Source organism: Felis catus, chromosome D2, assembly GCF_018350175.1.
Source record: "Felis catus isolate Fca126 chromosome D2, F.catus_Fca126_mat1.0, whole genome shotgun sequence".
Classification (NCBI taxonomy): Eukaryota; Metazoa; Chordata; class Mammalia; order Carnivora; family Felidae; genus Felis; species Felis catus.
The window spans coordinates 71,134,954-71,162,206 of record NC_058378.1 but is presented as its reverse complement, the minus strand read 5'-3'; the positions used below and the strand labels follow the sequence as shown (position 1 = coordinate 71,162,206).

Sequence of the window (27,253 nt, the reverse complement as noted above, 5' to 3'; positions counted from 1 at the left end):
AAATCCTGTTTCCAGACTCACGTGGCCCGATGGGCTTGTCTGGGCCGTCTTGGCCGCTGTCAATCCAGCAAACGGTAGACCTGCAGCGTCAGCCAAGGTTATCCATCTCAAAGCCAAGGGCCTGTTTTCCTCTCCCCAGGACCACCTTTTGGCTGCCACCCCCCGCCCCCCCACGCCAGGTGCTTCCAGGCCTTACCCCAAGCCCCTCCCCCTCAGGACCACAGGGCGCATGTCGAGGTGATGCAGGATCAGGAGGTGCCCCTCTGAGCTGGGCCTTTGGAGAGAAGGCAACTGCTGTAACGGATTCTTCTCTTTCCTGTCTCTAGCCCTGGAGCAGCTGTTGACAGAGCTGGATGACTTCCTCAAGATTCTCGACCAAGAGAGCCTGAGCAGCACCGCTGTGGTCAAGAAGAGTGGCCTGGCTGAGCTCCTCCGGCTTTACACCAAAAGCAGCAGTAAGTGTGGCCCGGGGGCCTTGGAGTTGGGCCTAAGCCACCAACTGCGTGGCTCAAGCAACAGAAATGTTTTCTCAGAGTTCGGGAGGCCGGGAATCTGAGCTCAAGGTGTCGGGAAGGGTCAGTTCCTTCCGAGGCCTCCCTCTCTTCCTTACAGATGGCCGTCTTCTCTCTGGGCCGTCATACCATCTTCCCTCTGTGTGCATGGCCGTGTCCAAATTTCTTCATACAAGAAAGAATACCAGTTATATTGGTTTCGGGCCTGTCCTAGTGACCTCATTTAATGTTAATTACCTCTTTTTTTTTTTATATTTATTTATTTTTGAGAGAGGGGGTGGGAGGGGGAGAGAGAGAAGGAAACAGAGGATCTGAAGCGGGCTCCGAGCTGACAGCAGAGAGCCTGACGCGGGGCCCGAACTCACAAGCTGCGAGATCATGACCCGAGCTGAAGTCAGACACTTAACCTACTGAGCCATCCAGGCATCCCTAATGTTAGTTACCTCTTTGACAACACTTTCTCCTCCTACATTCTGAGGTATTGGGGGCTAGGACTTAATATATGAAGGTGGGGGTGCGTAATTCAGCCCATTAGCAATAGCACAGGAGTGATGTGACGTGAAAGAGAGCCCAGAAATCTCCGGACACCCAGCACAGCGGCCCTGCGTGAGGTTTTAAACAAAGTGTTTTCAAAGCACTTTTCCTTACTCATTCAAAGTAGAGAAGGGATAATAAACTGTGATAATAATAATAGCCAACGCTTCGTTGAACATTACCCACCTGCACACACATCCACTTGTTTCATCTTTAAGACACTCCTCTGAGATGGGTGCTGTTATTACAGGTGAGGAAACTGAGGCTTAGAGAGGTTAAATCCCTTCCCTGCATCATATGGCCCAGAGGAAAACATAGTTTTAAGGCTATAGATCACAGAACCTTGACCTTGAGTACATAGTTGTTTTTTTTTTTTCTTTTTTACTGAGGTACATTTTATACATAATCAAATACATAGATCTCAGCTAAGCCTTCAATTCAGTGAATTTTGGCAATCATATACACCTGTGTACCTGCCACCCACAGTAAGTCATCGGACATTTCTATCCTTCCAGAAAGTTCTTTCTTGCCCCCTTTCGGTGAATTCCTGAACCCCCACCCCAAGGCAACCATTGTTCTGATTTCTCCCACCACAGATTAGCATTGCCCATCCTAGAGCTTCATATAAATGGAATCGTAGGGTGTGTACTCTGTTTGGCCTCTTGTGCTCAGGGGATTCGTCCGTGCTATGAGCTGCGTCCGTAGTTTGTTGCTTCCATTACTCAGTAGTGCTCCAGTCTGTGAATGTACCACGGTCTTCTTGTCCATTCACTTGTTGCTGGACTTTTGTGTTGTTGGTCCTGGGCTATTGCAAATAGTAAGGCTGCTCTAACATTCTTGCACAAGAATGGTCATGGTGGTTTCATTTCTAGTACATTCAGATTATCTTTTTTAACAGGAAACGCCTTCTTGTGAAGTCCTAACAGCTTAGTTGAGTCTATTTCTATATCGGATGTTTGAGAATTGGGAGTGATATTTTGGGACAGTAAGGGACCATCTGCCTCGGGGCAGGAAGCAGCCCAAATCCACACCCCACCCGCCCGAGAAGGGAAGCGCACCCTCTACAGCCATCACCGTCAGGAAGTCCTCCCGTATGTCCAACCTGGATCCGCCAGGTTACGTTTCAGGGTCGCTTTTCCTTTTCTTTGTTCCCTGTGGAAACCGGCTTTTATGCTCTGAATGGGAGAGAAGTCATAAAACTGAGGCATGTGGCCGTAGGCCCGGCAGCCTTCTCTTTTGCCGGCATGCCCCAGCTCTCTTAGCCTTCCAGGAAAGGTGTTTTCCCGGAGCCCCATGTGTGGCCTTTGCCACTCTCCAGGCCACCCTTGGTTCCCAGGCCCCTCCTGGCTCCGTGGCTAGTGTCGGCTGGCCTGCGTGAGTGCTGGCGAGCGGCACATCAAAGGTGGTGGGTGGGAAATCCGCATTACAAAGCCGGGGAGTTAGAGATGAGTCACCCCACGGCAGGAGCCGATGCAAACCTTGAAGAAGCACACTGCCCAGACTGTCGAGATGTGCTCTGACCTGAGCGTGTCTAATGATAGACAATACCTCCGTTGGGAATGGGAAGACGCCTCTGTGACGGGCTCTCACCATCATCCTGGTCCTCTTCTTGGTCCCAAGAACCAAGTGGTTCTTGGTTCTCATCGTTCTATCAGGGCCCCTTGGGTGGGTTCCCTTTGTGGCTTAATGTGCTGTGTAGCTTCCTCTAGGTTGACCTTTGTTTCACCCCAGGTGTTTGTGTGCTCTGCTCTGATCGAGTCAGACCTTCCCCCTACCCTTGGTCTCTGCAGCTCGCAGGGCCGCCGGGGCTGCTGAGACCGGTCAGGAGGCGCCCAGTGTGAATTGCCCACAGAGCACCGCTCAGACCACCGGAAGCGTGCGCACGGCCTTACCGGGACCTGCGGCCGCCACTCTCCACTCCTGCTCTCGAGGCTGAGATCCATTCTGGTCGTCTGTGCGCTCCCTCGGCTAGCAGAGTGATTATAACAGCCGCTGACGTCTGCCGTGCACGTACTCTGCCCCACCACGGTGCTTAATGTATGAAATGACATGGATTGTGCCACCCAGTCCCCATCCCGGGTCAGGGAGAGAGTTGTTGTCCTCGTCTTCTCAACAAGGGAACCGAGGCTCGGAGAGTCACGTCTTCAAGGCACAGGGCTGTGAGTGGCCGAGCCAGGGCTTGGGACCGGGCAGAGGGACCAAACCGCTCTACTCCCCTCCTTGTCCCACGTTCCAGATTCATCTGCACCACAGTAATTGCGCTACGCAGGACAGAATCCAAAGCCCCCTGAAATCAGAGCATTTGTCTCCCTTCTCAGCCTCCCAGGCATGTCTTGCTGTGTATGTTCCAGAAAATGAGCTCAGCTTGATGAGACTTGTAGGTGGAGGCAGGCTGATCATTTTGAGATAGTCTGTGGTCTACACTGGCTGAGCTGTTGTTTACTCCCACACATTTTGGATGGAGTGTGAGAGAGAGAGAGAGAGAGTGTTTACACTTTTCAAGTTGTCCATTTGGGTTTTCTGATCTTTTACTGTGTGACTGTAACAAGAATTTTCTACTCTCTTTGCCTTTTATCTGGATGGTGAGGTCACGGCAGGGAATGAAGTTTGTATATCAGGAGCCTGCTGTTCATTCCTGCCTTCACCTGAGAGTGTCATGGGTCCCTCAGTGCCCTCCTCGGAGACTCTGGGAGAGTTCGGGGGCTGCTCCTCTGATAGGAAGAGCTGCCAATGTTCTGTGTGTCCAACGGTAGCAAAGAGGGTCCGTGTGCTTCCCCTCTACCCCCACCCAGTTCTCTGGGAGAGACTACCCCCTGCCACAGGGGTCATTTCCCACAAGTTACACACTTCCTCAGAGCACGGTCAGCTGTCCTTTCCAGCCCTACCTATGCTGATGTCATTTCCCACATGCTTGTGTTGACTATCCCATTAGGATCTATTCCCTTCTCCATTGTTGGGCTCATAAAGAGAGAGACAGTGTCTTCTATTTCATTCTGTGCTGTGTCCCCAGCACTTAGCACGGTGCGGGTGCTCAGCGCACTTCTGCAAATGAATGAGGGAATGATAGGAAGTTCTCCAACCCAAGGCTACTGCCTCCCAGACATGGGACAGCTCAGCAGTCTCCCAGTTCCAGGGCCAAGTTCACTGGGCATTTCCTAGGATTGCAGACAGTCCTGGGAGCCTCTTACTTACCTACCTGGATGGTTCTGGATTGGCAACTCTGGAACATCAAACCATAGCCAACATGGCTCGCAGCAGAGTGCCCAGGGGAGGAGACGCGGCCTCAGGAAGAGGCCAGTGTGAGTTTTCTCTGCAGTGCACAAGTCACGATCTTGCGGAGAAAGCACCTGCCCAGAATCTAACAGTTAAAACAATGACAGCAATATCTTGCCTTTTTTTTTTTTTTTTTTTTTTTTACAGGAGTGTGGGCTTAGTCAACAGTAAGAAAAAAGGAATGAACATAAAATGAACATTAGGCTATTTACATTCTTTCGATTCCTATTTTGATCGTTATCAGAGTCATCTGAATATTTTTATGTAGTTGTGGTTTGCCTCTGTATTCTGCTTTACGTTATTTTTATACTTAGAATCGTTGCCTGTGCACATTTCCATGTGCTGACAGTTCACATACTTTTTCTCTTTTTGCTATTCTGAAACATGATCCTTTAACTGTAAGTCTTGGATATCTTTGTAAATAGCAGACATAGAGCTGCTTTGTCATTTTTCACAGTTGGGTAGGTGTCCACTGATAGATGAACAGTGATGTTCAACCAGCCTCCCATTAGTGACATTTAAGTTTCGTACTTTAAAAAAAAACCAAAAACTTCTACAATATTGCAGTGAACACTATTTTTTTTAAGTTTATTTATTTTGAGAGAGAGAGAGGAGGGAAAGAGAGAATCCCAAGCAAGCTCTGCACTGTTCAGTACAGAGCCCAACTCGGGGCTCAAACTTATGAACTGTGAGATCACGACCTGAGCTGAAACCAAGAGTTGGATGCTTAACCGACAGAGCCACCCAAGTGCCCCAAGAATACAAACACTTTAAATTATCCTCTAAAATCGCTTCCAAAACGGCTGTGCCAATTTACACACTCTCTAGTAATTCATTTATTTTGATTTTTTTTTTAAGTTTATTGATCCATTTTGAGAGAGAGAGAGAGTGAGTGGGAGAGGGGCAGAGAGAATTCCAAGCAGGCTCTATGCTGTCAGCACAGAGCCCGACACGGGGCTCGAACCCACGAACTGCGAGATCATGACCTGAGCCGAAGTCGGATTCTTAACCAACCAAGCCACCCGGGTGCCCCTAGGCTTGTCATGTGTAATCTTTGTTAGTTATAGGGCTCACTTTTTCAAGTTCCCTAATATTAGAGTTTTATACTCTTGGAAGTGTTCAGAGTTAGGTAAAAACAAGTGATATTTATCACAGTCGTTTTCCATAGTATCCCAAGCGGACAAGAAAACCAACGCACACGCGTTAGCTGCGTTGCTCAGAATGACACCATTCACGGCACAGCTTTGCCGCCTGCCCCTGCAGAACACTCTCCTTGGGTGCTTTTCTCTGGAAAAGGTCCTGACCCGGCCCCTCTGGGTCGCAGTCAGTGGAAGTATACTGGTTGTGGCTGACTACTTTTAGATCTCATAGTGCCCTCCCATAACCTGCCGTGGTGGGGGGTGATGTTGCTGACGGGTCCTGGCAGGGCTGGGCACCAGGATGGCGACCCGGCAGGCTGATGGCAAAAGACCCCGCTGGCTGTATCCTCCCCACGTTCCTCTGGGTTTTCACAGGCCTCTTGGCTGGAGGCTGGGTGGATCTGACACTGAACTGCCTCCTTCGCCAGGGGTTTGAATTGGGTCCCTTGGCTGGGTAACGCCGTCTCCAACTACCGGAGCCACGGGTTTCTAGGAAATGCAAATTAAGGGGCAAAAGAGAAATGCAGGTGGAATTCTAAGAGGAGAAGCACTAGAATGAGCTTCCTGTGCAGTCTTCTGAAGAAAGGGTCTTCGGGGCACAAGAAACTAAGCAGGTGTCAGGAGACTGACATTTCTCTGTCCAGATAGGCACTGGGAAGGTCGCCTACACAGAAGTGATTTTAAAAGAGGGAAGGGCCGAGCTGCTGCAGGGTACAATCTACAGGGTAGAGCAGGTGCCTGGCGGGGCTCCACTTTCAATTCCCAGCACACCCACCCCTCCAAACCCAGAGCTCGCGATTTGGGGGTCTCAGGGCCCCACATTGGCACCCCACCTAGAGGCCTGCGAGCTAAATGTTCAGATCCTCAATGTGCCCTGTCTTACAAAGACATCACTCTGATGAGCCCATACGAGTTACCCAGACTAGAGTGAGAATGATGGATATGAAGTATTTTTTAGTTTAAATGAAATGCTAGGAAACCCAGAGAAATCTGCTTGGTGAAATACGGGGCAGATCTTTGCACTTCAGACTTTTATTCCTGAAGCTATCTTTCTGGACCCATCTTTTCCCTCCCCCACCCCCACCACCCCACCCCCAGGCTGAAAACCTAACAGTCAGCAACTTGGCCTTTCTGTTTTTGGAAACCTGTCAACTCTGTAATGGACTCTTCAAATCAACTCGGAATGTTGTATGCTTTTCCTGGAACCCAGGCTAATGACAGTGTCTCTCGGGGGACGCTTTTTCTCTCCAGAAGCCATTTCCCATCGTGGAGTCACATGAAACCTTTGTCTTCTACCCTCCTGCTGCAGGTTCCGATGAGGAGTACATTTATATGAACAAAGTGACCGTCAACAGGCCACAGAATGCGGAGTCCCAAGACAAAGGTACAGGCTAAGCCCACTGGTGGTGCGGCCAGCTTCCGGGAGGGGGGCGCGCAAGCCGTGGTCCCGTCCCACCCCTCCTTCCTCCCAGCCAGCACCAGACAGCCCAGTGGAGTTATTTCTGGCAGTCACATTTTAGTTGATGGTATTTTGGGTTGATGGTATTTTGGGATATTTCATCAGGCCACCTCCTTGAATCTTAAAGGTCCCATGTCCCATTCGTGGACAAGGAATCTGGCCCCTGAAGTCTCTCACCCTTTCCCCAACAGCATCCCAAGAAACAGGAAGTCACAGTCCGATGCTCTAGGAAAGCAGCCTTGGTGCTGATTCCACACCCCAGCTTTATATCTTTGATAGAAGTCCGGATGGGTTTTAATGTTTGTTTATTCCTTTTTGAGAGAGACAGAGAGAGTGAGTGGGGGGAGGGGCAGAGAGGGAGACAGAGAATCACAGGCAGGCGCCGTCAGCATGGAGCCCGATGCGGGGCTCGAACTCATGAGTCGTGAGATCATGACTTGAGCCGAAACCAAGAGTTGGTCGCTTAACCCACTCAACCACCCAGGTGCCCCGCAGTCTGGACTTGATGTGGGGAGGGGGGGGGGATGGTAGAGGATGGAAATGCTGATGTCTGCAGCTGCCTTAATATTCAAAAGTTTTGCTCAAAGGTGCTCTCTTAGCAGAACTTTATATCTTATGTTGGAAGGCCATAGTAGGTCTTCCATGGTATCTTACTCTTCTGCTCTCTCCTTTGCTCTGAAAACCTTGAGGAGTGGGTCTGGCAGGACCCTAGGGAGGTCCAGAGGTTTGTAGAGCTGCCTCGTTGCAGAGGAGAGGAGATTAAAAGCCCCATCCCCCAACTCCCAAGCCTGTGACTGAAATGCAGAGGCTTAGCAAGAGGTCGGACGCAGTGCTCCAAAGCATTCAGTCCGGTTAAAGATTTGGCTTCAAGGTGCCAGCCACCAAAGCCCCGAGGTCAGATCTGCCTGAGCCTGCCTGCCCTGGACTTGGCTGGGCCCCTGGCTGAAATGGCCAGGCTCAGAAGGGCCTTGGGATCCTTATCCTTAAAAGCACACACAGTTGGTGGCCAAGTTCTCCACTGTGGCTTTCCTGCCTCGTGTTTTCACCGCTGAGCCTGGGGCTCAGCAGAAATTATCCACACGCAGGCTGCCACAGTGCCCAGGGTCATTTGCCTTCTGGGGAAACTGGGGTGGAAAGAGCCATAATCACAGGGTTGGTGCTGAGAGCTGCTCCGTATAATGACCACAGGGCAGCTTCTCGACTCGCTAAATCTCTGTGGCTAGGCCATTTTTGGCACAGGGCAGGTAGTAGAGAGGGTGTGGAGGCTTCCAGAAGCCCCAAACCAGTTCCTTCTGAGGAGTCTGCCCATGGCTGGGACACCACTGCACCCTATTCTTGAAGGAAAACAACAACATTGGCTGCTGGGACCTCCTCGTGGGTAATTAGCACCTGCTCAAATAGATCTCATGGCGCATGTGACCAGACATTCCCGTATAACGCACCTGCTATGACACTGGGCACCCCTCACTGAAGCCCCCCCCTGCTTGCCGCCCACAGCACCTGAGGAGCAGAACCCACTGCCCAACGGGGAGCCTGGCCAGCACTCCCTGGCCCCTCAGAAGAGCCTTCCAGACCTCCCGCCACCCAAGATCGTAAGTGTTTGTCCAACACCCCTGATTTCATGACTGGGGCCCCATGAACTTCCAGTTGCTCTCACAGGGGTCAGTTCACCAAACATCTGGCGTTTTCTGAGCGCCTACTGTGTGCAGGACATGGGGCGACGCACTGGGAGAGAGAGACAGGACAAAAGCACGCCTGCCTGCGGGTGGCATCATTTGCCCAGGGCCACGGTACTCAGGACGCTAAGGGTAAAGGGAGTGGGAGATGCAGGGGGTTGCCTTTATTGGATGCCACCAAGTGCTTGAGGCTCCACCGGGCTCTGCCCAGCACCATGTGAGTGGGGCCCTGTAGAGCTGTGGTCACCGGCTCAGGCCACAGCAAACTTTTGGAAATGTAAATCATATCGCCTTGCACTTCCTGCCTCAGACCGGCCAGACGCTTCCATTGAGCTTAGGCAAAAAACATCCGTGTTCCTTAGCCCGGCCCCACGGCCTACACGGTCTACACAGCCTGGCCCAGCTGCATCTCCAGCCCCGTTGCACCTGCTGTTCACTGGCCTCCCTTCTGCCGTTGGATTGTACCACAGGCTCAGTGCTGCCTCAGGGACTTTGTACTGTCTGGATCCTGGCTGTCCAGTGGCTGCCTTCTCATCTCCCAGACATTCACAGACAGACTTGCCCCGACCTGCTGCGTGAGGCACCCCAACTCTGTCCCCCCACCCCAGTCACCGTCTACCCCAGGGCCAATTACCCCTCCGTGGCCCTTGCCACCACTGAAGTGATCTTTGTACTATTTGCCTCCCCGACCAGACGTAAGCTTCGTAGGACAGGGACAGTGTCTCTCATTTATTGCTTCCTGCCCGGCATATGCACGCAGTAGGCCACGTGAATGAGTGGAATGAATCATGGAATCCTACAGACCTGGGTTCAGATCCCAGCTGTACCTGGTACTGGCTCTTTGGTCTTGAGCAAGTTGTTTAAGGTCTCTGGCCCTCTGTTTCCCAGTGTTTAAAAGAATGTGAATCTCTGTCTCCTGAGATTGTCTTATTTGATGGGTTAAGGCTATGCGTGGCACACTGGGTTGGTGTTCAGGGAGGTAAGTAGCGGTGTTCATATCGTACGGGTGAGGAAACCAAGAATTTGCAGGTTAATAGCGTCTGAACGTCCCACACACAGAAATGGTGGAGCCAGAATTTGAACCCAAGTTCTTCCCTGTCTAGGGCCTGGTTAGGGAGGCTTTCTAGAGAGGTGTGAGGTGAGAAACGGGAAGGATTTCTATGCATAGCAGGGTCCTGGGGTCAAGAAGTGGGAAGGGTTTGGGGGACAGTGGGGTCCTGGGTTCAGTGCCAGCAGGAAGCTGTGTGACTCCCATGGTCACTGAGCTCCCAGGGTGCTATCCAGGGACAGATCTGTGGGCCCAGGTCACCTCTAAGGGCGTCCGGACCCCAGCCTGGCCCTCTCCGTTCGTGCCTTCCTGAGGATGTCCGGAACACCTGGGTCAGTCTCCCTGTACGTGAAGCACCCCCCCTGCCCCCGCCCCCCCGTCACCAACTGGTGGGGACTCTTCATCTCAGGCTGAGTGAGACTTGATGGCCTGAGCCTGAGTCCCTGCTGTCCCCACTATGCTGCGAAGCGGGTGACTGCCACACCTGGGCCGTTGGCGCCCTGATGGACACAAACTGGGGCCTCCCCGCCATCCATCTACAGATGCGTATTTTTGGTCACTGTTTTCCTATGAAGAAACAGAGGCTCAGTTAAAGTAACCGGCCAAGGGCCCACCTCTGGGAGGTAGCGGGGCCAAGACCTGAATGCGGGTTCTTGGTTTCCAGGCCACTCTGCAGGCCCGCCTGACTTAAGCTCGTCTTTCCAGCAGAGTGAGGCTGTAGTCTCTGGTCCTTCCAGCTGCGGGCTCTCCTCCCTTTCCTCCACAGTGCTCGGGAGAAGGGGGGGCCTCTGCTCCTGACCGGCTGCCGCCAGTCTAACCAGTGGGAGATGCGGTGGTTTCCTGGGGTGCTCCAGGCACTGCTCGCCGGGTGGGGAGAGGGGAGGTGGCTGCTTGGCGCTGGAACTTTCCTCTCCGGAATTCAGCACCCGACCCTGGCCAGGGCCTTGGGCTCTGCCATTCTTGGGGCAGCAGTCTGTGGCCCAGCACCGGGTGGGAGAGGCTGTCAGCAGTCAGAGCCTCACAGGCAAGTACTGGGTGGTGCTGCCTTGTTCTGGAAATCTGTGCCTTGCAGACACGGCGGTGGGCCGGGAGACGCAGGGTCTGGGACCAGGTTGTTGGGAGAAACTAGTCAGGCCGCACTCGTCCCAACAGCTGCGGCAAGTCCCGCAGGCTGGCCGATGGCTGAGACAGAGGCGGGACGTCTGCCTGTGGTCCTCGGTGCCTGTGGCTGGGCCGGGAGCGTGGCCTCTGTCGCAGGCTCAGGATGCCCTGATTCCCTCTCTGGTGGCCTGGGTCCCCCCTCCACCCCCGCAGAGCCCGTGGATAGCAAGGGAAAAGGCAGCCAGGGGTCCGGGGCCACCTCGTGGGTGCGACCAGTGACTCAGGCAGCCGTGGCACTTCCCGCTGCTGTGCGCCCAGCCAGGTGCTGCGGTCACCGTAGGAGAAACGTGTGCTGGCCTCGTTGATGCTCCCGGCCAGCACAGCCATCCCTGCCCCAGCCACCCTTTGAGGCCTGAGCATGCGTTGGCGCTGGTCTTAAGTGGGTTTCTCTATGGGAGAAGCAGCTTACTCCACACAAGGACGTTGCCACGGTCGGTCTGGGGAGCCGGGGCTGGCCGGATCTGCTAGTCCTGTCCCGGGAATGTTCCACAGTGCCCGCTGGGGCAGGTTGCTCATCAGCACAGAGACCGATGCCTCAGCTCATCTGGGCCACTGCCCACGTTCAGCTCTTATGTCTACTCTAAATCAGGACTGGCAGACTCTAGCCCCCGGGCCAAATCCACAGGCACCTGCTACTGTAAATAAAGTTTTATTGGAACATAGCCACGCTTCTCAGTTATATATTATCTATGGATGCTTTCGCTCTGCAACGGCGGAGTTGAACAGCTGAGATCAGCGACCCTCAAATGACCTGCCGATCCGTTAGGAATGTATTATTGGCCTTTTACAGAGAAGTTTGTAGACCTCTGGCAAATCCGGCTGAGCCACGTGGCTTTCTTTCCTGTCCCTTCCTGTGAATTCTCAGAGCCTTCTGAAGGTTGTGAAGTCATCTCTCTTCTGCACCTGCGTTTAGTGTCTAAAACCTGCACCGTCACAATGATGATGATGATGAACTTGAACGGTCCCTTATCTTTATCCTTTTATTCTCATTCTCTATTCTTTCCCTGAGAAATCAGCCTCCCTTGCTCCTCTGACTTCAGAAAACGGGTCATTATACTTGTGTCATTATGTGACTCTCTTCTGCATTTTTGTGCAAACCATTTTAACCTGTAACTTGACTCAAGGGCTTATGTTTTGCCCCAGCAGCCTTGAGGGCAGGGACCATCTTCTTTAATGAGGGCTGAGCTTGGGCATAAGCCTGGGCAACCCCAGACGTCTCCTCTGTCTCCTTAGGATACGGCCGTTCTTCCTCTGTCGAACGTGTATGCTGACAACTTTTCTCTCTTCACTGATACGTTTGTATTTTTTAGGTTGGTAAAAATGCATATGTACTGGATAATAGTGCTGGGCACAGTTTAATCCTTACAGTGGCCCCCATGTGACAGGTACTTCTGCTCTCCCCATTTTGCAGTGGAGGAACTGAGGCACAGAAAGGTCAAGTAAGTTGCCCAGGGACACACAGCTGGGGTGCGCCATGTCAGGTTTCAAACCCTAGCCCTGGAGGTTGGATTTCTACCACCTCCCTCTCCTGCCTCTCCCCATAGATCCATTTACAGGGGATTTTACAGGGAGAGGCTTGGGAGACTCTCAGAAGACACTCCCTAGTACTCCGCCCCCAGATAGGACAGTAGGACCCACGTGGTGAGAATGAGCCCTGAGGGGCTTCTGAAGAAAGGTTCGTCCCCCTCCCCCCTCCCCCCTCCCCCCCTCCCCCCCTCCCCCCCATTGTCCTGTTCTGATTGCACGAGTCTGGGCTGCAGCTCGACCTTGGATGCTTGGAGCTTCTCTCTAAATGGGACCCACCCCCTCCCTGAGCGAAGGGTCCCAGCACCACCTGATGGGGATGGGGCTTCTTGGAGGCTGGAGCCGGGGGCCAGGCCAGCTTAGGAACGTGAGCTCCAGGACCCATCTGCAGGGACCTTGCTGCTTCTCAGGGGAGGCGACGCTCTCCCCTGGGACCCCAGGAAGCTGGCTCTCGAGGACCACGGCTGGGTCTCGGGCAGCCCTTTCTCAAACTGACCAAGGGGCCGGGAATGGCCGAGACGAGCAGAGACGACTCACCAGGCTGTGGCAGCAGACCCGAAAGGTCATCCGCTGGCAGCTACCGTGTGCAGCGTGCCTGGCCTGCCCTCGGGAAGGAGCCTGACCCGGTGCCACTCACAGCCGCATCTGCGGGCCCAGGGCAGCAGCCGATCTGCTTCGGAAAAGAGCACGTCCTGTTCTTTTCATGCTCTGTACCTTTCTGCCTCTTGCACCTGTGCGGGTGCTGGAAGCTGCTCGAGGCCTACGTCTGGAGCTTGTATCCGCTCTCTTGATGCGAGGCCAGGTGAATTTAGAAGGATTCAGAGTTGGACCCACACTCTGGCCTGGCCTCGCCCACCCTCTGCGTGTAGACCTGCCTCAGCTTGTCGGACGGTGATTCGGGGACCCGGCTTCCTGCAGCCCCCCCCCCCAGGGCGTGGATGGCCCTGAGACAATGATGGTGACAGCCTCCTCATGTTTGATACGGGCCAGGCATTGTGGAAACACCGTCACGTTTTGTCTCAAGACAACCCTGGGTTTATTCTCGTTTGTCGGGAGGGAAGGTGAGGGAGAGGCCATCACATCCCGTCAGTTGAATCTACAGAGTCCTAAAGCCCTGACTGCAACCAAGTTACATTCACTCCAGAGTCCATATGAGGTGCCAGGCCACACCGGACCTGGCTCTGGAATGCTGCTTTTGGTGAAGCAGCCGCAGGATCATTGCTCTGCCCTGGAGGAGGCGGGGGGCGGACGCTCTCGCAGCCCATGCCGAGTCCCGTACCGTGGGGACCCCGGCCCAGGCTGACCGCTCTCCCACCATCTCCTGGGCCAAGACTTGGGGAGCCTTCTCTGTGCTAAGTCCCTCGTTTTCATGAGCTCGTTTCAGAGGCAGGGGTTTCTAGATCTCCCCCTTCTCCTGCCGGCAGGACAGGGAGTCCTCCGAGGTCCAGAGGCCCATCTCCCAGGGCCGTGTGGGGTCTTTCCGTTGGCCGCCCTCCTTCCGTCTCCCCCCACCCCTTTCTACTGCTTTCATTCGAAGCTCCCCAAGTGCCCAGCACAAGGGCTTTCCCAAACCATTTACAGTACAGAATAATGGAGGAGTACAGAATTGCACACTCCACGTTTCTGCACGTTTGGGTATATTCGTTATTCCTCCCCAGTCGTGCTCATGCCACATAAGAAGCTCAGGGTCATCTTTGAGACTCCACTCAAAGCTCGTGTCCTCCCGGTGGTGGCAAACGCTCCTCACGCCCTCCGGGTCCCCACAGAACTTTGAGGACATGACTCACCGTACACGTGAGCGGGAGCCCTGAGCATCCACCACCTGGTGAAGTCTTTGTCAGGACTGACTCCGGGACATCCGGACGCCTCCCTTGCAGCTTGGACACAGGAGCCACCCGATATCCATCCGAGTGGTCGGACTTATTATGGTGAAAGTTCAGGACTTAGAACCCAGGTCACCTTCCCCCGTGTGTACTTGATCAGCCCTTGTCGTTTTCGAAAGTAGATGCTATTTAGAAGCCACAGCGGCCTGACACGATCTGGATGTTTGTATGCATTCCATATCACGTACACAAGGCCATTTTGTGTGTGTGTTGGGGCCAGGGCGGATTTGAGCCTCATTTTGCAGAGGAGAAAGCTGAGGCTCCGCGGGGTTCAGCAACGCGCCCACAGCCCTTCTCTGGGAGCAGACCAGCGGACGTGGTGGCTGTCGGGAGCCATGGCATTGCACGTTCTCCCTCCCAGCTGACTTAAAGTCCAACCAGACGGTTTTCTTCTTCTTCTGGAATCCCCTCCTTCTACCCAGAGGGTTAATTCCAAGTTGTTCTCAGTGTATCATATCTGAGTATGTTTATTTTGTTTGTTCATACCACAGATTCCAGAGCGGAAGCAACTCTCCGTCCCCAAGATTGAGTCTCCAGAGGGTTACTATGAAGAGGCTGAGCCATACGACACATCACTCAACGGTACACCCCGGGGCCAGGGCTGGGACTCGGAGGGGGTCCAGTCACTTCCTGCACAGATGCCAGGGCTGGAAGCCGCGGGCAGCCTGGGCTGCTGTTCCCAGAGAGCGTGGCCCGAATTGAGAACTGAACACAGAGCATTGGGCCTCTGCTCTGGTGGGGAGCTGAGAGCTCCCAGCAGACCCAGGCCGCCTGCGAGGAGGCGTGGGATGGTCCACGGTGAGCTGGTTTCCTGTGTCTGATGCCGTTCCCATCTGGACGGTGCTGGCTTTGGCACAGAAATGTGATGGAGGAGAGGTGGGTCAGTCCAGGGACACGTGTAAGCAACGGGAATGTGGTCCGGCCGAGCCAGAGCTGTTTCTGGGGCTCTCCGTTGGCCTGATAGTTAACTGTGCTCACTCTGTGTGCCAAGCATGCTTTTGGGAGTCAGGAGCTCAGCAGAGCTCAGGACAGTCCAGAGTCACAGCCCTTAGATTCTGTGAGGGAAGACAAAAAACAAATAAACATGGGACATGTCAGGTGACAATACAGTGTTAGGATGGAAAGCATAGGTGCTGGGTTGGGGCAGGAGAAGGTGTTATTTTAAACAGGGAAGGCCTCTCTGACAGCATGACCTGGAGCTGATTCCTGAATGAAATGGAATGTGGGGAAGGCAGAGACCTCCAGGAAGAACTTTCCAGACCATGTAGCACATGCAAAGGCCCTGAGGCGGGGGGGGGGGGGGGGGGCGGGTGTGTGGCTCTCAGCATGTTTAAGGAACAGCAAGGAGGCCTGTGTGGCTGGAGCAAGGGTAAAGAAGTCAGCCAGTCATGGTGAGGACTTTGGCTTCTCTCTGATGAGACTGCAAGCCTTTGGAGGGTTACTTAGTGACTGACCTAACTTAGGAATTAAGGTGACCTGTGCCATAGGGGCAGGACTCACACTGGAGCCCTCTGGCCTTGGCCAGTGGTTCTCAGCCTGGGAGATTCAGATCAGAAGTGCTCTGGAGGGGGTAGGCGCCCGGGTGGCTCAGTTGGTTAAGTGTCCAACTCTTGGTTTTGGCTCGGGTCTGATCTCATGGTTTTGTGAGTTCAGGCCCCACGTAGGGCGGCACGCTGACAGTGCAGAGCCTGCTTGGGATTCTCTGTCCCCTTCTCTCTCTCTCTCTGCCTCTCCCCTGCTTATGCTCTCTCTCACTCTCTCAAAATAAATAAATAAACTTAAAAAAAAAAAGTGCTCTTGGCGTAGGGATTCGCTAGCACAGAAAGGCCCCAAAAGTTCCAGAAGGAAGAGTATCACGGGCCTACTCGAGCAGCTGGACTCTGGCCCTCTCGCTCCCCCCTCTTCCTCAGTCTGCTCCTTTCCTTGATAAGTGAAAGGTCTTTGAGAGCACAGAGCAGTTTGCAGATGCAAGAGGCAAGGGTCCCTGGTGGTGGGAAGGAACTTGGCTGGAGAGGGGTGTTGTCGGCTCTGTAAGGAACAGGACCAGAGATCACGTGGGACGGGTCCCTTGGAGCCGCGTCGGATCCTTCTCCACACTTTACCTACTGCCTCCGGTCCCAGGAACTGTGTGGGAGGTGAGGGCCTGTTTGGATGGAGGTTATTTTATTCTCCTGGTTTGTGGGCGGGCATCACTTAGCTTGAACCCACTGAGCGTGTGGGGTGTTGCCACGTCTCCGGCGGGGCTGTGATTCCAGAGCAAAGCCGACGGTGCGGCGCGGCCATCCTCATGCGTGTGGAAGGAGGAAGCTGTGACTCACCGTGACGAGCACCTCTGAGCCTCGCAAGCCTGGCTCTCCGGGGTGTGGCCCGTGCCAGCCGGGGCCTGCCTCCCAGACGCTCCCGGGGGCCTGTCTGTGGGGCAGACACACACCTCGTCATCAACAAGTGGGCTCAAGCTTGTCGGGGTTTGTCTCTCGACTGTGAATTCAGGTTGGTCTTAGCCGGGACCGGGGCGTCCCTGTGGGGACGGCGTGAACACAGCAAGGTGCGCAGGAAGAATGCCGACGGCCTGTCCTCTCGTGCCGGGACAAGGACCGGGGACGACCTGGGGAGAACTGGTCACACGGGCCGCGAAGGGAGGGCGTCACCGGCATATGAAAGCCGGCCTGCCCTCACTTCCTGCTTGTTGTCCCCTGCACCTGTTTGAGCGGTGACACGTGCTGGTCACACCGGGAGGAGTGACCTCTGGCCCCCTGCCCCCTGCCCTGGTCCACTGGCCACCAGCCATTTTGCGGACTTCCTTCAAGAGAGCGGTTGCTTGGGCTCTTGTCCTGCTTCATCAGCACTGTCCCCACCCGGCTCTGATGGGGCAGGTCCCTCTCTCCGAGTAACAGCTTAGTAAGCGCCCTGATGGCCTGTGCAGGAGATACGAGGGTCAGGCCTCCTTGCCCGAGACATCAGCTACTTGGCCTGTAGTGTCTCGTGTGGGGGACCTGGCAGCTCCTGGAGCAGATAACCTCCCTTCCAGGTTATGGTGACACAGTACACGTCTGTTTCTCGTGAACTGTCCTATGTGGGGATCACTGCTCACCAGGTAGTTTAGCCGCCTTCCAGTGTGGGCTCAGCCACCCTCTAAGGCCACAGAATCCTCTGCAAAGAGACAGCAGAGAATTCCTACGTGCTTCTTAAAAGTACCAGCCAGAGGGGCCTTCTACGCACCTCCCACTGGTGACGAGTACTTGCGCGGTCATCTCTGGTTGAGAAGGTGCTGAGGAAAGATGTCCTGGGTCGGGCTAGGGCCTCTCCTGAGAACCCACCCCTCCAGTGGGGAAGTACTGGCTTGTGGTGGACAACTGGGTCTCTCTGTGTCACCCTCCGCGCTTGGGTCTGTCCCTCTCTTCAGCTTGTGTCTCTCCACCTTGCCTTTCTCTGTGCTTCTGGATCTCATACAGGTCACTGTGGTGGATTCTCGCCCACTGGAATCCCCAGATGGGTCCAGGTGCCCGACGGAGTCATTTACGCCACGATCACCTTGGGTACTGTCTGTCCCCAGAGCTGAATGCCAGTGACTTGGTGCCTGCTGCCTGCCTCTCAGGGAATAGGATGCATGCCCCGAGGGTGGCCCTGCGCATGGGCCTTGTGCATGGTTCCTGCATGTGCACGGCATGTGTCATCCTTCCGGAAGGAGAGACTTACTCGGCCTTCCACAGCTGGCATCCGCATGCGTGGGCGAAGGACCAGAACGCCGCGTGGTGGTTCTGCCCTCTGTTCCCCAAAACCTCCAGCAGCACATGCTGGGGTGCGGTCCACCCAGGGGTGCAGAAATGGGATGGAATCGTCCGAGCATCCTGCCTGTCACTCCTGTTCGTCCCGTGACCCCTGGAAGCCAAGTACCTGCTTTAAGACTGCCCTACGTTCACGGCCGTGTTATGATCGCTCTTAGACATAAATGAAGTTACAGTGCATTTGCCCCAAGCTCCCCCGGTGCGGCTGCAGGTAGTTTGAGCTACTGCGATTTGCTGTTTGTTCTCAGCTTCCGCAGACCGCCCCGGAGTGGATGGACAGGTGTTAGAATTTTCCACGGAACACCTGGGGGACCCCAGAAGCACAACCAGTGAGGGGGTTCGGCCCACTTCTTCGTGCTAAACTCGGAGGCCTCCCTCTATTAAGTTTTGCTACTGAAGGAGGCATCCCAGTGACATTGTATCGTTCTTCACTTCTTGTACAGATAATACTGCAGTGACCATGAGGACATTTTTTTTTTTTTTTCAAGTAAAATCACCCTGCTCCTCCCACCTGGTCAAATCAGCTATCTTGAGTTCTCCCTGTTGCCTTTCAGTACCGAGCTGTGGGTATAAAAGCTCGCACATATCAGTTTAACTGGGCCTTCTTACTTAGATCCTATTTACTGGGCTGGGGACTGGCCTTCAGAGTTCTCCTTGATGATTGTCGCAGGGCATGCTCCAGAGTGGATGCAGTCATGCTTCCCCACCTCCCTACTCTCCTTCCGCTGACTGTAAATGGCCCTGGATTTAATATCTTGACGCATGTAACCTCCCCCACCCTCCGCTTCTTTATTTAAAAAAAAAAAAAAAAAAACTAGTTTCCTAGGATCAACTCCCAGGACTGGGATTGTGGGGGTCAAAGGGCATGGGTGTTTTTACGGCTCTCGATACAAAACAACAAGCTGCCGGGTAGTCTTCTGAGAGGCCTGCGTTCCTGTATGTTCCTACCGGCAGTGGGAGAGTTCGGCTCTCCCACTGGCTACGCCACGGCTTTCAATCTTTGCTTCTTTAATAGGTGTGAAATTATGAACTGTGCCCCGTTTTTATGACGATGTGAAAGGGAGCTTTTGAAGAAAGCTGGTGTTAAAATACCGACGGTGTTGTTTTTAGGAATAGTAAAGCACATTTTCATTGGCATTGGAGCTGGGATAACTGTGGCCGTGGCCTCGTTCCGTTTTTCTATGATTTAATTCAGAGGTGGTGCTGTTTTCCTAGTATGTAGGACCCCGGCTGTGCAGATAGTAGAAGGGGCTTCTGCAGAAGGGAAGGCTATGGGCCCACAGGCTGACTTTTTTCCAAAGGGGATCAGGGGAGGGTAGAGGAGGTGTATTCACTGCGACTCAGAGGGCCAGAGCATGTCTGTAGAAGTCCCGGGGGAGTAGATAGCGGCCTGACTTTCTGTTATCGCTACCCAGTAATAGAACGAGGTATCCAGTGCTCATAAGATAGTGAGCTCCCCATCCAGGGGGGAAATCAAGCAGAGGCCAGCGCAGCACCGAGATTCCAACAGACAGGATTTGCGTGCCGAGGCAGGGATTGCACCAGAGATCCTGAGATTCTCTTTTCTCCGTGTCCCGCTTTTTGGGGGTTTACTGACTTTGTCCTTCACCTAGTGTTTGTTGATCTTGAATAGCGCAGCGAGGCCTAGAGAACAGAGCAACTCTCGCAGGGTCCGGGGGGAGGACAGAAACTGAGGCACGTGGAGCGTGCACAGAATCGAACAGTTTGTGCTTGGTGAGCTTGGGGATTCTCTTGAACGGAACGCACGCGTGAGGCGGGCTGGTCGCCAGAGGCGGAGGAAGGGCAGGAATGGAAGCCAGCAGAAGGGGCTGTCTGTGCAGGGAGGTGTGCAGTGGGCGGGGGAGAGCGAGCAGAGTCTGGGGAGGCTGGAAGCGGGTTTGGGAAAGGGCTGCGACTGAGGGGGCCGGCCGGCCTTCCCCACAGAGCCATTTCCGACTGCGGTTTCTTTCACCCTAAGAAGCTATAGCCCACCTCCCCCACCCCCCCCACTCCCAGGACAAGACCGGGGACAGAGCAGGCCCTGCTGGGCAGGCGGCTGTGGGAGGCTCAGCATGCGCCCAGCCTGGGCTCAGATGGTGAGCCCTTCCTGCGGCCCATAGAATGCCGGTTGCTAGGCTCACCCCCTGCTTCTTCCTTTAGGTGAAGAAACAGGCCCCGGGGGTGGAGGTGGGGGGCACTGGCCTTGTGAAGCGCGAACAGTCGCCTGTGGGCAGTGTCTCGTCGGAGGTTTCTGCGGAGCCTGGGGTGACAGATTTGAGGAGGAAAAGGGAGAGACTCCTGGTTTTAGTTACGCGTCTGTGGCCAGAAGCAGCATCCAGGAAGCTTCACTGAGGACATCTGGGGGCCAGGCCTGCCCAGGTCTGTGGTTGGTGGCTGTCAGGCTGGTTCAAGGGCACAGAGAGGCAGGTGCGTTGCGGCCTGGAGGCCGCTGGCCGCCCCTGCCTGCTGCCCTCCCTCCTGGACGGAGCACGTTTGGAATGGCCCCTGCCCGATGGGTCCGTGACCCCGTGGCTCTTCCCTGCAGAGGACGGAGAGGCAGTGAGCAGCTCCTACGAGTCCTACGACGAAGAGGAAAACAGCAAGGGCAAGTCGGCCCCCTATCAGTGGCCGTCGCCTGAGGCCGGCATCGAGCTGATGCGCGACGCCCGCATCTGTGCCTTCCTGTGGCGCAAGAAGTGGCTGGGACAGTGGGCCAAGCAGCTATGCGTCGTCAAGGACACCAGGCTCCTGGTCAGTGGGTCTCTCATTGTGTTCCAGTCTTTTCTCTTTGGGGGAGTCGGGGAGATGGACCCCGGTACTAGGCGGTCAGAGCCTTTTAAGTCCGGAGGCTTTCTCCGCTTCCTAACCCAAAACCGTGTGCAGAACTTTGCGTGAACGGAAGTGCCTTATCTCAACTAAAAGGGTCTAGTAGCCTTCATCTGTCATTCAGAGGGGGCTGGGGTTACCACTCCCTGCCCCGAGTCCCATCCCGTAGACGGATTCCAGGAATCTTGTCCCCTCGGCCTGAGGGCTCCTTCCTCACATCCTGACCCCACCCTGCTGCACGGTCAGGACTCGCCCAGCCCCAGTTCCGGCTACTGCACTCGCCTGTGCGGCACTAGGATGAGAGGCATCGTCTCAGAAGTCACAGTATTTTGAATTACTGATTATAAGACAAAACCCCTAAGGAAATCGGAAGCTGTTACTCTGACCACAGCCCTGTTTCCTGCGATTCTAAATTAAAATTCACAGTTTTATGTCCTAATTGGCAGTTCCTTGGAATCATTATAAGTGCCCTTAATTCACCACTCACAACATGCCCGATTCTGTGCAGATGTTCTTTCTGGTAAGCCTGTTCAGCAGCCCCGTGAGGACGCCCTTTATACCTGTGACAAATTGAGGGGCCAAGTATTTTGGGAGGGGAAGCAAATCCCCGTGTTTTTTCACAAACACACCATTTTCTGAACTAAGCAGATACGAAGCTCAGTCTCGGTTCCCTACGGCCCCCTTCCTGAGGGCGCTAAGCAAGAAATGTAGACAGGTGGGGAAGTGAGTGAGTCCAGCCAGAAGTATGAGAGTTGGCTACAGAGGATGTTTTTAGGAGCAACCTGAGGCCTACAGGGACCTTCAAGCAGCATGGATAAGCGGGGTCTGGGGCATCCCTGGGCGAGACTGGCAAGGAGGAGGGGGCGGGAGGGGAAACATTCAGCCTGGTCGCTCTGGTGCCGAGAACAAGAGCTGCTGATATTCGAGGCCACGGGTCCGCATCTTTGGTTTTGCTGGGGAGCGCCCAGGTCCCGGGGTTCCTGCTGTGGAACCCCACCAGGCCTGGCAAAGCCTCAGAGCGTCTCCCTTCCCTTCTAGTGCTACAAATCCTCCAAGGACCACAGCCCGCAGCTGGACGTGAACTTGGTGGGCAGCAGCGTCATCCACAAGGAGAAGCAAGTGCGGAAGAAGGAGCACAAGCTAAAGATCACGCCCATGAACGCCGACGTGATCGTGCTCGGCCTGCAGAGCAGGGACCAAGCAGAGCAGTGGCTCAGGGTGAGGGTGGCACTGGGCTGGGGGGGACACGGGCCTGCTCCCCTGCGGGCTCCCCGGGGGCTCCTCAGTTCTGCCTCCCTGACTTTTTCTACAAGGGATGGCCATTGTCAAGGGTAAAGGATCTACAGTCCTTCAAACTCCCAGGGCTTCCGTGTTCCAGGTGGTAGCCATCATTCGGAACGAAGGGATCACGGCACCCTGCTGCCGGGCCTGGAGCTGGGCCCTTGGGGACACTCGTTTGCCTTTTGGCCTGTAGAGAGGCACCACGAGCCTCCTTATTAAGGAAGAATCGACAGCACAGCCACGTGTAAAGCACTTACCATGGGCCATGTGTTCTTGGCAAACTTAACCCACCTAACCACACTGGGTGGGGGGGGGGGGGGGCGGGGGGGCGCTGGGCGATGTTAATACTGCCATTTTACAGGGGTGATTAAGGCTCAGAGGAAGGAGATGACCAATCGAGGTCACCTGGCCAGTGAGTGGCAGGACTGGGTCTCAAACCTGGTGCTGCGTGACCGCAGCCCTCTATTCTACCATCACAAATGGCCTTGGTCAGTTCTGCCTACAGATACGCGGTACAGCTCCCAGTGATGATGAAACCTGGTTTGCCCCATATGAAAACTAAGCATGACAATTCCAGAAGGTATGAGGTTTGCACCAAGAAGGGGCCCACAGCTGCAGAGGGATCTCCAGACCCAGCAGGACCCCTGGTGAGACCAGAGCCAGAGAGGTCCCTCCCTCCCTCCTTCCTTCCTTCTTCCTTCCTTCCTTCCTTCCTTCCTTCCTTCCTTCCTTCCCCCTTCCCCCTTCCCTCCTTCCTTCCTTCCTTCCTTCCTTCCTTCCTTCCTTCCTTCTTCCTTCCTTCCTTCCTTCCCCCTTCCCCCTTCCCTCCTTCCTTCCTTCACTCCTTCCCCCTTCCCTTCCCTCCTTCCCCCTTCCCTTCCCTCCTTCCCCCTTCCCTTCCCTCCTTCCCCCTTCCCTTCCCTCCTTCCCCGTTCCCTTCCCTTCCCTTCTTCCCCCCTCCTTCCTAACTTCCTTCCTCCCTCCCTCCCTCCCTCCCTCCCTCCCTCCCTCCCTCCTTCCCTTCCCTTCCCTTCCCTTCCCTTCCCTTCCCTTCCTTCCCCCTTCCCTTCTTCTTCCTTCCTTCCTTCCTTCCTTCCTTCCTTCCTTCCTTCCTTCCTTCTTCCTTCCTTCCTTCCTTCCTTCCTTCCTTCCTTCCTTCCCTCCTTCCCCCTTCCCCCTTCCCTCCTTCCTTCCTTCACTCCTTCCCCCTTCCCTTCCCTCCTTCCCCCTTCCCTTCCCTCCTTCCCCCTTCCCTTCCCTTCTTCCCCCCTCCTTCCTAACTTCCTTCCTCCCTCCCTTCCTTCCCCCTTCCTTCACCACTTCCTTCCCTCCTTCCCCTCTCCTTTCCCCCTTCCTTCCCCTCTTCCCCCTACCTCCCTCCTTACCCCCTTTCCCTCTCCTTCCTTCCCTCCTTCCCTCTTTCCCTCCTTCCCCTTACCCCCCTCTTCTCCTTCCTTCCTTCCTTCCTTCCTTCCTTCCTTCCTTCCTCCTTCCTTCCTTCCCTCCTTCCCCCTTCCCTTCCCTCTCCCTCTTCCTTTCTTCCCCCTTCCTTCCAAACTTCCTTCCCTCCCTCCGTTCATTCCCCTTTCCTCCACTACTTCCTTCCCTCCTTCCCCCTCCTTTCCCCCTTCCTTCCTTCCCCTCTTCCCCCTACCTCCCTCCTTACACTTTCCCTCTCCTTCCTTCCCCCCCTCTTTCCCTCCTTCCCCCCTTACTCACCCCTTCCTCCCCCTTCCTTTCCCTTCTTCTCCCCTTCCTTCCTTTCTTCCTTTCTTCCTTCCATCTTTCCCTCCTTCCCCCCTTCTCCCCTTCTCCCCTTCCTCCCTCCCTCCCTTCCTCTTTCCTTCTCTCCCCACCTCCTCTATCACGGCCACACTGATGCATGTCCAGTGTAGGGGCACTCACCATAGCTGCCCTCTACCCCATCCACACATGTACATACAAATACTTACATGCACACACACTTGCAGATACACACACACACACTTGCATGCATGTACACACATGCGTGCGTGCGTGCACACACACACACACACACACACGCGCGCGCGCTACTCCTGCTCCCAGTGCTATTCCTCTGACTGCTCACACTCACCTGCTCTTCCTCTGACCCCAGCCTCCCTTCCCAACTCTCATGCCCTCGTCTTGAGACCCCTGCCGGTGGTTTCAAAGACAAGAATACTTCCAGAAGGCACAGCCTCTCTGTGGGCCTTCACAGAGGCCCTTCTCCTCCCTGGTCAGGTGAGCACAGAGATGGGCCTGGCTGTAGGGACAGTAGGTGGCGGTGAACGGGAAATGCGGATATGGGATGAGAACCCCAGAAAAGGAAAGCACAAGGCAGGGCTCCCCCAGAGAAGCCCTCGAGCCTGGACTCCAGGCTTAGCATGCTCCCCCTGCGAAGGGGTCCGCATATCCAGCCCCCAGCTAATGAGGATGGTAACGAACGTGCCTGGCCCGTGCCGAGTCCTTTACCGAGTCCTCACAGCCGCCCGGTGGTGTCGGTGTCGTCCCATCCCACAGACGTGGTGACTGAAGCTTAGGCCCGTGATCACGCAGCTGGCGGGCCGACTGCCGTGCTGCCCTCTTCCCACGGCACCACGTTGCACGTTTGGTCCGCCGTGTGGACCAGCGTCCCGAACTGGAGTCCGTGGGAGAGGCGAGAAGTGCTGTGTGTTCCCCCGTCCCCACCGCCCTTCTTCCTTTTGTTCTTCGGCTTTTCGCATTTTGAACTTGTCTCTATAAACTGCTCTAAGCAGCCACCGAAAAGGGAGGGTCTCTGAACGTACTCTTGCTGTTGGTGGCTGCCCGGGGCTCTGACCCTCTGGAAATCCCCCAGGTGGCTCCGGGCTCAGAACAGCGGTTCTGAGAGTGGCCAGAGCCGCCTCTGACCCTGGTGCCCCCAGCCCAGCACCCCCCCTCGCCCCCAGTTAAAAGGCTCCTTCCGGGGGGGTGGACTGTGACAGGTGAGTCTGGATGGACAGCCAGTGCCGGACCAAGGCCGTTGGCAGGCCTGTTTCCTGAGCAGCGTGGAGGCTCTCCGCAGCAAGCTCCATGGCTCCCGAAAAGCCGGGGGGCGGGGGGGGGCAGCTGACAAGTGCACTTCTTCATCAGACCCGCGGCCGAACGGCCCATCCTGCCCAGGATGAGGGCAGGGAGGGGGCTGGCAGAGCTGAGGGCTGGCGGCTTGGGCCATCTTTAGGCTTTGCGGTAAAGCGGCCACCAGCGGAACATGGGTGGGGGGGGGGGTCTGCAGGGGAGTGGGCCCACGGAACGGGCCGCCCCCACCGCAGGCTGCCCGGTCACGGGCCAGGTGCCAGGGGTGAGAGGCGGGGTCTCCGTCCCTTGGAAATTGTGCGTCGCCTGTCGCCTCCAGCCGCTCCCCCTCCAGGGGCTCCAGCTGCCGTCTGGTCGTGAGTACCGGCCGGCAGGCGACTCCGCTGACGGCTTTCTCGTCCTTCAGGTCATCCAGGAGGTGAGTGGCCTGCCTGCAGAAGGAGCGCCCGAGGGAAATCAGTACACCCCAGACGCCCAGCGCCTGAGCGGCCCGAAAGTAAGCCTCTGTCCTGCCTGGAGGAGAGTGCCGTCCTGTTTCTCCTCCGTGAACGTTACAAGCATGAAACAGACCTTTGCTTTCGCACCTCAGCCCCATGAGTGGGAAACGTACGATGCTGGGATAAGGGCAGTGGTTCCCAGGTTGGCAGGAAAACTGAGGAAGTTGATACAAACCCGAAATGTTTTCTTGCTTGGGCGCAGGAAGCCGATTGGAACAAAGGTCAGCGTGCCCTCCATTCTTAATCAGGGAAATTCGTGGTATGAGGCCCTTGTTTTGCACTTACCTTCAGTAGAGCTTCCGGGCTGGGAGAACCGTCCTGGGTTGATTCCAGCCAGAGGGGCTCCGTTGCTCATTCGCGTGGAGCGGTGGGGCCCCAGTTTAAGGGCCAAGTGCTGGCCGAGGGGAGGGCCGTCGCCTGAGGCTTCCCATTACATGTCCCCAAGAATCTGCAGGTAGGTGCCCCGGAGCCCGGGTGTGCACAGAGCGGCGTCGCTGGGTCTCACCCTGGGCGGCCCTGCCCTGGCAGGGGAGAGGGCAGAGGGTAGGCGGATGGCTCAAGTAGGGAGGAGGCGCTCCGTTCATCGGGAAGGCACCGGCCATTCCTCATGGAGTAACCCGGTCACGTATGTCAGTCCTCGAGCCACCGCCTGAGGCCAGTCCCATTGGTTGGGAGACCCTCAGCTTGTTACCCAGGGGTCTGGAGGAAGTGGTTCTCTGGGAGAAGCTTGGTTGGAATATTCTGGGTGCTTCACATTCTAACAGCAGCGGTGGCCACCACACCCTTCTAGAAAGTCTCTAGTCCCCTAGCAGCCCCAGGGCTATAGATGGGGATGTTATCCCTCTTGAAACACATGCACCGCAGGGCCCAGAGAGGCTTGTAAGTCAAGCACCAGGCCTGGATGGAGAGCGTTCCAGCCAGGGTTCAAATCGTGGTCTGAACTTGTGCAGGCAAGCTGGCCCTTCCCTGAAGCCTGATGTGTTAGTGATGTGTTAGTGGCACAGTCCCTTCTTTTTTTTTTTTTTTTTTTTTTTTTTTAGTTTTTTTGAGAGTGAGAGAGTGAGCAGGGGAAGAGCAGAGAGGGAGAGAGAGAGAGAGAGAGAGAGAGAGAGAGAGAGAGAATCCCAAGCAGGCTCCACACTGTCAGCACGGGGCCCGATGTGGGGCTTGAACTCACGAACCACGAGATCATGACCTGAGCCGAAGTTGGACGCTCAACGGACTGAGGCACCCCGGCGCCCCCGCACAGTCAGTTCTTAAAAGCCTTGCTCACGCTCCTGTCTGGATAGTTCCCAGCCTGACAGCAGGCTTCGGCTGGGACGTCAACTCTGATGCCCCAGAGCTGGCCACCTGCCCTTCACGCTGGCTACGGGGCCGCTGTTGCATCAGGTCGAATAGCATTTTGAGAACTTGTAAACTTGAATGTGTGGTGGCCGTGAAGTAGAGGACGGTCTCTGGGATGGGGCAGCGAAAGGGAAGGTGAAGGCATGTCCCCCAGAAGGCCCAAGGGAAGCGTGGCCAGTGTCCCATCGGTGACCCAGACTCCACAGGAACCTCTAGGCGACACCCAAAAGCTATCTGTTAGTTTCCCTTAAACCGTG

General features: G+C 55.4%; 1 protein-coding gene across 8 annotated transcripts in view; it reads left to right on the top strand.

Moving 5' to 3' along the window:
- Positions 1 to 27,253, top strand: part of AFAP1L2 (actin filament associated protein 1 like 2) — a 99,275-nt gene that overhangs the window by 58,947 nt on the left and 13,075 nt on the right. For 5 of the 8 annotated variants that reach the window (XM_045040713.1, XM_045040710.1, XM_045040711.1 and 2 more), the window contains 8 exons: positions 327 to 455; positions 6,768 to 6,842; positions 8,415 to 8,509; positions 14,701 to 14,791; positions 17,662 to 17,745; positions 20,540 to 20,745; positions 21,859 to 22,038; positions 25,562 to 25,651. In XM_045040713.1, coding sequence (XP_044896648.1) covers positions 327 to 455; positions 6,768 to 6,842; positions 8,415 to 8,509; positions 14,701 to 14,791; positions 17,662 to 17,745; positions 20,540 to 20,745; positions 21,859 to 22,038; positions 25,562 to 25,651 — 950 coding nt within the window. The remainder of the gene's footprint in view (positions 1 to 326; positions 456 to 6,767; positions 6,843 to 8,414; positions 8,510 to 14,700; positions 14,792 to 17,661; positions 17,746 to 20,539; positions 20,746 to 21,858; positions 22,039 to 25,561; positions 25,652 to 27,253) is intronic. The other 3 variants (XM_045040715.1, XM_045040716.1, XM_045040714.1) reach the window with 1 other exon arrangement.